General features: G+C 42.1%; 1 protein-coding gene across 10 annotated transcripts in view; it reads right to left on the bottom strand.

The window, feature by feature from the left end:
• Positions 1-9,336, bottom strand: part of ATP11C (ATPase phospholipid transporting 11C) — a 182,191-nt gene extending 172,855 nt beyond the window's left edge. For 7 of the 10 annotated variants that reach the window (XR_002824789.1, XM_023735475.1, XM_023735472.1 and 4 more), the window contains exon 1: positions 9,244-9,330. Coding sequence is in view for 9 of the 10 variants with exons in the window: in XM_023735475.1 (XP_023591243.1) it covers positions 9,244-9,270 (27 nt within the window). In the remaining variant the exon portion in view is untranslated. Of the gene's footprint in view, positions 1-6,950; positions 7,421-9,243 lie in introns of those variants that run through there. The other 3 variants (XM_023735470.1, XM_023735473.1, XM_023735474.1) reach the window with 3 other exon arrangements.

Genomic DNA, 9,336 nt, shown 5'->3' with positions numbered 1-9,336 from the left:
TGAGCAGCCATCTAAGATACTCCACTGGTCTCACCCCTTCGGGAGCAAGGGAGAATGAAGAGAACAAGATACAAGAAAAAGATTAGTCCAAAGGACTAGTAGACCACAGCTACACGGCCTCCACCAGACTGAGTTCAGTACAGCTAGATGGTGCCCGGCTATACCACTGACTGCTCTGACCAGGATCACAATAGAGGGTCCTGGACAGACCTGGAAAAGGATGTAGAACAGAATTCTAACTCACAAAAAAAAGACCAGATTTACTGGCCTGACAGACTGGGGAAACCCGGAGAGTATGGCCCCCGTACACGCTTTTAGCTCAGTGGTGAATCCCCTCCTGAAGTTCACTGTTCAGCCAGGGATTGGACAGCCTCATAAAACAAAACAGGACTAATGAGGCACAGCAGTCCAGGGACAAGGACTAGAAGGCAGGAGGGGACAGGAAAGCTGGTGATAGGGAACTCAAGGTTGACAAGGGATAGTGTTAACATGACATGGGGTTGTTAACCATTGTCATAGGGCAATATGTGTACTAACTGTTTAATGAGAAACTATTTGTTCTGCAAACGTTCATCTAAGGTACAAAAAAAAAAAGCCTTATCTATGTGAGATCAAATTGACAACAGGAACTGAAAAGGTTTGATGGGAAGCCTAGGGCACAGTGAGTTGAAGATAATGGTGATGGAATAATTTGGAAAAGGATAGTCAGAATAGCAGCACTACTGGAAGAATGTAATTGATGTTACTGAATTGTACATGAAGAAACTTTCAAAACGGTGTAACTTTGGCTATGTATATTTTCACCAAAAAAAAAAAAGGTCCTCAAGGTCAAGAAGGGAGAGTGCTCACACGTCGTGGGGTTGTTAACCACTGTCATAAAACAATATGTGTACTGACTGTTTAATGAGAAACTATTTGTTCTGTAAACCTTCTTCTAAAATACAATTTAAAAAATTTTAAAAATAAAAATACAGTTTCCTAGGATCTATCACCTGAGATTTAGATTCAGTAGGTTTGAGGCCCAGTAATCTGTACTTACAATAGGCATCCCTGATGATTCTTATGCAAGTGGTCCAAGGACTGAATTTTGAGAAACACTTTGATGTATCTAAACCACAGCCCTCAGTGCCCACTTTCCCAAGCTAGGGATAAATGACAGAACAAGGACTTACACCAACCCTTCTAACAAGGCTGAGGTTCCTTTCACAACACAACTGCTTTCAAATCTCTCAAACTGTGGTTCCTCTGGTTTGCTCTGTCTTTTCTCTACAGGTATCCACCCAGCTGACTGCAAGTGGGTACAAACAGAGGAAAGTGTCTTATATTCCCAGCACCAAATACTAAGAGGTGTCCTTACTGAAAGAAGCCCTGGTGGTGCAGTGGTGAAGCTAAAGGTGGATGGTTGGAACCCACCAGCCACTCCACAGGACAAGGATGTGGCAGTCTGCTTCTGTAAAGATTTATAGCCCTGGAAGCCCTACGGGGCATTTCTACTCTGTCCTATAGGTCACTATGAGTCATAATCTGACTTGACGGCAATGGGGTTTGGATCCTGTCTTAGTCATATAGTGCTATTATAACAGAAATACCACAAGTTGATGGCTTCAACAAACACAAGTTTATTCTCTCACAGTCTGGTAGGCTAGAAGTCCAAATTTAGGGTGCCAGCTCTAGGGGAAGGCTTTCTCTCTCTGTTGGCTCTAGGGGAAAGTCCTTGTCATCAATCTTCCCTGGTGGAGGACCTTCTCAGTGCAGGGACCCTGGGTCCAAAGGACACACTATTCTCCTGGCTCGTTTCTCAGTGGTATGAGGTCCCCGTGTCTCTCTGCTCGCTTCTCTCTTTTATATTTCAAAAGAGACTGACTTAAGACAAAACCTAATCTTGTAGATTAAGTCCTGCCTCATTAACATGACTGTCACTAATCCCATCTCATCAACATCATAGAGACAGGATTTACAACACATAGGAAAATCACATTAGAAGGCAAAATGGTGGAGAGTCACACAATACTGGGAATCATGGCCTAGTCAAGTTAACACATATTTCTGGGGGACACAATTCAATCCATAACAGATTCTTACTGAGACATCCTGAACCCAAATAATGTACACTTATCACAGGAAGTCAAATGATATCCAGCTCTTGGGGAGTTAAGGCTGCAACTTTGGTTTTTAAAATACATGTGGTGGCAACAAAACATCTAAGCTCATGAACTGCATTTAACAAAAAATATGAATTTGCTTATAATTTTAGACGTTAAGGACAGTATATTATAGTTTTCTATGAACGATCAAGAAAGGGCAGGGGGTAAAGATTCCCTTTTAGGTGAATAGGGAAAATAGCCTCAAGTGAAGGATAAACTTTTTCTGACTATTTTAAAGAAAGCATGAAAGTATTATTTTTTTCTCATTTAGAATAAGCACTGTGTAGTATTCTCCCCATTTAAAGACAAGTTATTTTCAGTGCTATGCAGTTATTAGTAGTCCAGTCTGAAATGCATACACTTTTGGTAGTTGCTCACTTAACCAACTGATCATTTTTCACCTGTTATTCTGACTCAGCCTGTGTTGTCAACTTAGTTCAAAACAATTTAGCAACTCTTTACTGAGCACCTACTATTTATCTCACATTGTGCCAGGTGCTAGAGCATTATCAAGAATATACTGTTCTGATTTTTCCAAGAGTACCTAGGTGAAGAGAAATGGACTGGGAAAACACAGACACCTTAATAATTTAAGACAACAGATAACAGAAGAGTCTAAAAAGCAGATAATGATACCTGCTTGCACAAAAGTACACCTCACCATTCTCCCACATTTTATTAAATAAATAGGGGGCAAGAAATTGATGACAGTCTACACTTCATAAATGCAGATTAACCTCCTATATCTGGATATCCATGGTCCAACATCACCTATGAATCACAGAGAATCAAAAAGTCAGCTGCACGAGCAATCCGTCCATACACCGCAGTAACTGAGGGGCTGTCTGCCAATATTTTGGCATAGGGCATCCCGCACTCATATCTGCAGTGCTGAGCACTCATTTATCATCAAGCTGCAGTAGTGTTAACATATGCTGCAGTCTTGCTAATGTTTGTTTTACAATCACTATGGATCTACCCTTATATTAACGCAAGAAGGTGAGTGTCAAGTGAAAGAAAATAAACTTGAGCGTAACACCTAATTCACTTATGGAAGCCCAGAACCTTCCTCCACTCAACCAGAAAATTTCCCCAATCTCACGGATTTCAGATGTAAAAGGTTAATCTGTACAAAACACTACAGATATACATGAACCTCTCCACCATCTCGAAGAAAAAATGTATTTTGTATCCCAAGTATTCACCCTTTTTGAGAGAAAACTGATCAACCATGCTAGACAAGCAGTCAGCCTTGATGATTTTTTTCCATCACTCAACAAACTAGTATTTGAATTCACTCAACAGACTAGTTGTTCGCACATCATGTAGACACAGGGAGGTTCGTTATGGTTCTTTCAGGGGCCACTGGCCATCCTTTACCTCCCAGAACCCATTGCCAAGGTAGTGGTCAACTGACAGCCTGGGTAAAGAAACAAGCTCATTGAAACAACTGCATCCATTTGAAAATGGCTAGCTTCACCTGCCCAAATTTCACCTCTGCTAAACTCCACTGTTGTTGTTAGGTGCCAGCTGAGTCCGACTCACAGCGACCCTATGTGACAGAGTAGAACTGCACCCACAGGGTTTCCCAGGTTATAATCTTTACAGGAGTAGATCACCAGGCCTTTCTCCTCGGAGTCACTGAGTGGGTTCAAGCGCTTAACCACTGCGCCACCAGGGGTCCTTAAAAGTCCATTCTCATCCACTGTCATTGAGTCGATTCCAACTCATAGCGACTCCGAGGCTATAAATCTTTACAGAAGTAGACTGCAAATCTTTACAGAAGCAGACTGCCACAGCTTTCTCCCGCGAAGCAGCTGGTGGGTTCAAACCTCCGACCTTTTGGCTAGCAGTCGAGCACTTTAAAAAAAAAACTGCACCACAAGGGCTCATTAAAAGTCCATTGGGGCATTGAAAACTACCTAATGTATAGGCACCAGGGCTTCGGTCATAGCCAAGGAAGTGCAACCAGAACAGACCCAAATTTTTAAAATTTGGATGAACCAGAATGATAACCGAACGGGAAAAATTATGGGTTGAAGCCCTGCTAGAAACCTAATCTCTCTCAGAAAACACGTGCAGCAATGCTTTGCATAGCAACCAAATCTCTTGCCCACCAGATTTTGAGCAGAGTTGGAAACAGCGGTGCCCTGCTCAAAGAGGGCAGTCGAATGCGCCGCTATGAATGTCTGTTGCTCTCCACAGCCCTGCCAATAATCCAATCTCATGCATCAGCTCCTGAAAGAGCTCTCTATGCCTCTTCTGAGTCTCCCGTTCCAGGGCTTCGATCTGTAATTTTTCCTGCTCTGGTTATCGTTCCAGATCACCCAGATTGTAAAAATTCGGGTCTGTTCCAATTTCCCATCATCGGCCATGACTGAACTTGTTGAAAAGGGTCGAAGCCCTCCCTATTAGGCACTCAACAGTATCCACTAAAGGGTTGTATAACATTAGCAGTAACCATAAATATAAACAGAATGTATTTAGGAGACAAAGTTTTACATTGCTTAATCAATAAAAGGCAGATAAGGAAAAAAGACAAACTCTGTTTTCACTTGTGTAAAGATTTGTTTCAAGTTATAGTGGTTCATCCCTAAATAGTTTCCCAGCTTGCACAGGGTCAGCCTAGCATCTATTTGCAAAGGAGCAGTTTGCCACGTATAGGTCATATCAAAGATGTCAAATGCAACAAACTCCTTCTCATCTAAAATCCAAGCAACCAGAAAATAAGATTCTATACTCCATTTTTGGTAGAAAGACAAATGACAAGTAATAACCGTAACTTATTCATAAAGAACAAGTTTCATGTTATGTCACAAATGTATTATAGACAGTGCAATCACCATGTCCTCTTATCTATAGCAGTGCATGTGAGGACAACTAAAGCTCCTGAAGACAGGGACCTTGTCTTGTCTTGCTCATCAATGTGTCCCTAGGGCCTAGCACAGTGCCTGATACATAGCAGGTGCTCAGTAATCATTTGAAGGAATGAAATAATGGCCTGCAAGACCATAGAATACCTTCTAAATCATCTAAGAAATATTATCCTATGGTTGGTATAGCGTCGGCATTAACTGTACTTATTCTAATTCTTAAAACACTGATAGTATATGGTATATCCTGATGAACTAGCACTCTTCATTCTTTAATCATTCTGGGTAAAGAGGAGTTTACTATAAATATCACTGTTTATAAAGTTATTATTTGTGTGAAACAAATAAAAGCTAGTCATTCAACAAATATTTATCAAACAGCTACTATGCACCAGGCACTGTGCTAGGAACAAAGGACACACTGAACTGTCCCTGCCTCCAGCCACTTTCACAGTCTATGGCAGCTTTTCTCAACGGGGGGTTCCTCATCTCCACATGAGAAATTAATTCATTGCAAACAATGGATCCTTAGGGCATTAGGGCTTAATCTTCTCCCTGATGGGTTGAGAAAGACTGGTTTGGGGAGCCACACAAGTTAAAATGCAATTACAACACAAAAAAATGATTAAGAGGTTGCTTTTAGATATGGTCAAGTGCAACAGTTAAATCCAGACATGTGCAAGACACACACATCATTTCTAAGATTTTTGTAAATGCTAAAATATTACAATACATACATGTAGATATATTTCTAAACATAATAATAAAAAATCAACAATATTTTCCACACTCAGAAATGCCAGGCCAAGGTTATTAGTAAACTGAAACAGAAAAAAAAAAAAGTATTAATTACCCTGATAATTCAAGGAGGAAACCAAAACCCTTCTTGCTCCTGGAAATAAAAAAACAATTACCTAAATTATTTTGTTAATTGTCTCCATATTTTACTTCACTAGGCCAGCCTCACTGAGGCCTCAGAATAATAAATTAGCTGTCTAATTTCATTAACTCCGTAGGTGTTATTTTGAATTTTCATCCTACCTTATGCAGTCTAATTTCTTGCCAGTCCTAGGCATCTGTGACTGGTAAGAAATTTATGTTGTGTACTTTATGGAACCAAGCAGTTAGACAGCTTCTAGAATCAGAGATTTAAATTTACAGGTGGGTCTCCAGTATTTGACACTCACAAAAGCTTTCACATATCAATGGTCTAGAAATCCACAGCTGTTAAATGCCACTCTCTGTCAGGCTAAATTGACAACATCTACCTGACGAAGCCCCAAATATACTTTATCCAGAAATGTCTTACCTTGAATCTTTAGCATGAAATAATTTAGTACTCCAGAAAAAGAGGGAAATTCTTGTTCAGACTCTCAATAAATGTTTACATCCACGCGAAAAGCTACTATAATCACTAGGAATTTAACTGAGTGAAAGAAGACAAGATAACATAAAAATCCATGACCCTTACGTTGCAACTAGTCCAGACTTCCAATTAAACATGCCTTTGAAGGAAATAAATTATACAGACAAAGCCACTATTATTTACTTCTTGTATTTATGGAGAATGGAGATGTTGACTGGCAACAGACGATACTTTTAATACATTCAGCGACATCCAACTTTTAAACCTTTTAAGATGCTCCTAGATACCTAAATCCTAAAATCCTGCACCAAATCCACCAATTTCTTTGTACCTCAAAATTGTCAAAAGGGAAGTCATTAAAAAAAAAAGAAAAAAAGGAAAGTCATAATTCATCAGAGAGAAAGGAACACAATTATTCATGGCAAAGACATCAAGCCCATGTCTTTAAAAATATAACGAATCACTATTTCTTTTAGTTTGAAGTTGGGGAACCTATGAAAATAAATGGAATTTTTAAAACAATTCAGCAAACACTAGAAGATGATGCTACTCCTAAGAGATACTTACTTCCCACATCTGGTTTAAAACATAAATCTCTCTTCTAACATGTAGTCTCCAGCTTTCAATGACCAACAACTACCATCAAAACCACTGTAATTTATTTCAGACACCTATAGGTACAAAGAAAAACACATTGGATTTTGAAAGGAATTGACAGCCCCATCTATAAAATAGTAAAACAATCATAAGACAGCACACACCTTGGGCTACACTGATCTGAAAGTATCAAAGTCCAACCTAATCTTTAATTTTAGCCTTCTAGTGACTTAACTGGGAGTGGCCCTCAAAGAATCTCTGCCAGGCAAAAGATGAGGACAGCATGTAGCTTACTAACCTAAGGGAGATAAAATTTGGTCCCCAGAAATTTTAAAGCCATCATTTACCAACTGAGTATTTGACAGCATGTTTCACATTCAGTCCAACGGGTCCGCAGATTAGTTCCTTGCCCTTGGCCTAGGGCTCAGATACAACTCCCGAGACTTACCATAGTCATGATTGCGCAGGCAAATGTGAGCAGTCGGGTATTCCAGCAGAAACAATGAGGTCAAAGCTCATTTCAGCATAAGCATGATTCTCTGCAGAGATCTTGGTTGAGGATGCAAAGTACTGGTCTCAAACCTGCAGGCTGGCACCTCTACAACTGCTGCAAATTCTACTGCATGCCCTGGCTTCCTGGGCCAGCACTGCTTAATTACTAGACTCATACAATGCAGATCACTCTTAGCAAAGGGAGCTTTCAGACCAACACCTGGGTTGTTCAGTCTTTTTTTTTTTTTAAATGGAATATCAGCATTTATTTATTATAATCCAGAGGCCAGTCGGTTTCCACTGCAAGTGCCATGTGAAAAAATTATCCTTTTCCCAAACATTACAATTAGCTCTTCTTGTCGCCTCTCCCTTTTTGTCACCCCCAAACAACACTCCAAGATCACAAGTATGGATGTGAAATAGAACTATGAGGTACAATGCTCTTTTATATTATCAGGGATAAATGTGCGAAACCAATTTTAGTCACTTGTTTTAGCAAAGCATCCAGTGTAAGCTATTTCCTCTGGAATTCAAGATCCTTGAGATGTACCTCTATTGCCCTGTGCCACTGGTAATAATCTGCTCCATTTTCCTGTAACACGTTTCTGGGTGATGTAAAACGTTTACGAAAAGATTAACACCGCACTATTCTGATAATATTATAAAAACGGATGTGCACATATTTCTTTTAGCCAAGGTACATTTTTGAAAGTTTCAAATGTAGAAAAAATGACAGCAAATTCACCCGACATAGGAAAAACATGAGAGTGGTGCTTTAATTAGGAATAACTGCATGAAAAGAATCAAACCGACAAGTTTGCAAACAGGTAGCGCAAGGTGGGGGGAGCATATAGCACTCAACCATTTTTCTTACCTACATAAAAATCAAAATTTGCAGACGAACCCTTTCTTTCCCTTCACTGACAGAAATAAAACCCTATTCCCGCCACCGCATCTTGCAATTAAGGAAGTTGCTACAAATAGCAGCATAGAAGTGGCCCCTGTTTTTGCTCCATTCTTAACGTACACTCTCGGAGTAAACAGGTTACTCAAAAAAGTCAGTAGCAGAAATCGCTTTTTCCTATGCCAAACTCACACGGAAAGGAAATCCCCGTTTCTGGGGTCTGCAAGGGGTCAGCGTGGCCACAGGCCACAGGTTCCCTGTCTGGGGCATCCGGTCCCGCGAGGCTAAGCTGCCGCGGCGGTGCTGCCTCCTCCCGGCGTCTGCACGTCCACCGAGCCCACCCTGATCCTTGCCCTCGCATTTACTCCACCCTGATGGGGAGCCTCCTGGGCCGAGTCTGCAAAGTTTGTCCGGCCTCCGGTCAGCAGCCGCCCGCCGGGCCGAGCGAGCCCCGAGCCAGCCTGCGCCCTGCCCTGTCCTAGGCCCCCAGCACCCCGCTCTGATCTGGGCCCCAGTGACAGGTCGAGGTTTACCTCCATGTGCTCGTGGCACAGGAAACAAAAGAAAACAATCTCCTAGATAATACAACGCCATCTTCGGCTAATTGGCTAAACTGGGGGGCCCCTGGGCCGGTCCACCCACAAAGCAGCCTGAGCTGAGTTGGAAAGCCTGGGTTACGCTGTCCTAGGGGGGTGCCCCGGGCGCCCTACCTGCCTCTGCAGCCCGGCCGCCCCGGCAACGGGTGTCGGTAACACCAAACGGGGCGGTGGCGGGGATACTGTCCCCCTCAAGGGCCATGACCTCTCAGGAAACTGTCGTCAGGGCCCAGGCGAAGGGCACGCGGGGAGCCGCAGCGAGTGTACTTACAAAGCGGTTCCAGCTCCGGCGGAACATCGCGTCGAAGGCTGCCGGCCGCCGCCTGGGCTCCACGGGGCTGTCTGGAAGGCGCGGTCCACACAC

This window comes from Trichechus manatus, unplaced genomic scaffold, assembly GCF_000243295.1.
Source record: "Trichechus manatus latirostris isolate Lorelei unplaced genomic scaffold, TriManLat1.0 scaffold00079, whole genome shotgun sequence".
Taxonomy (NCBI): domain Eukaryota; kingdom Metazoa; phylum Chordata; class Mammalia; order Sirenia; family Trichechidae; genus Trichechus; species Trichechus manatus.
The sequence above is the reverse complement of the archived record's forward strand: the minus strand, read 5'-3'. Positions and strand labels throughout refer to the sequence as shown.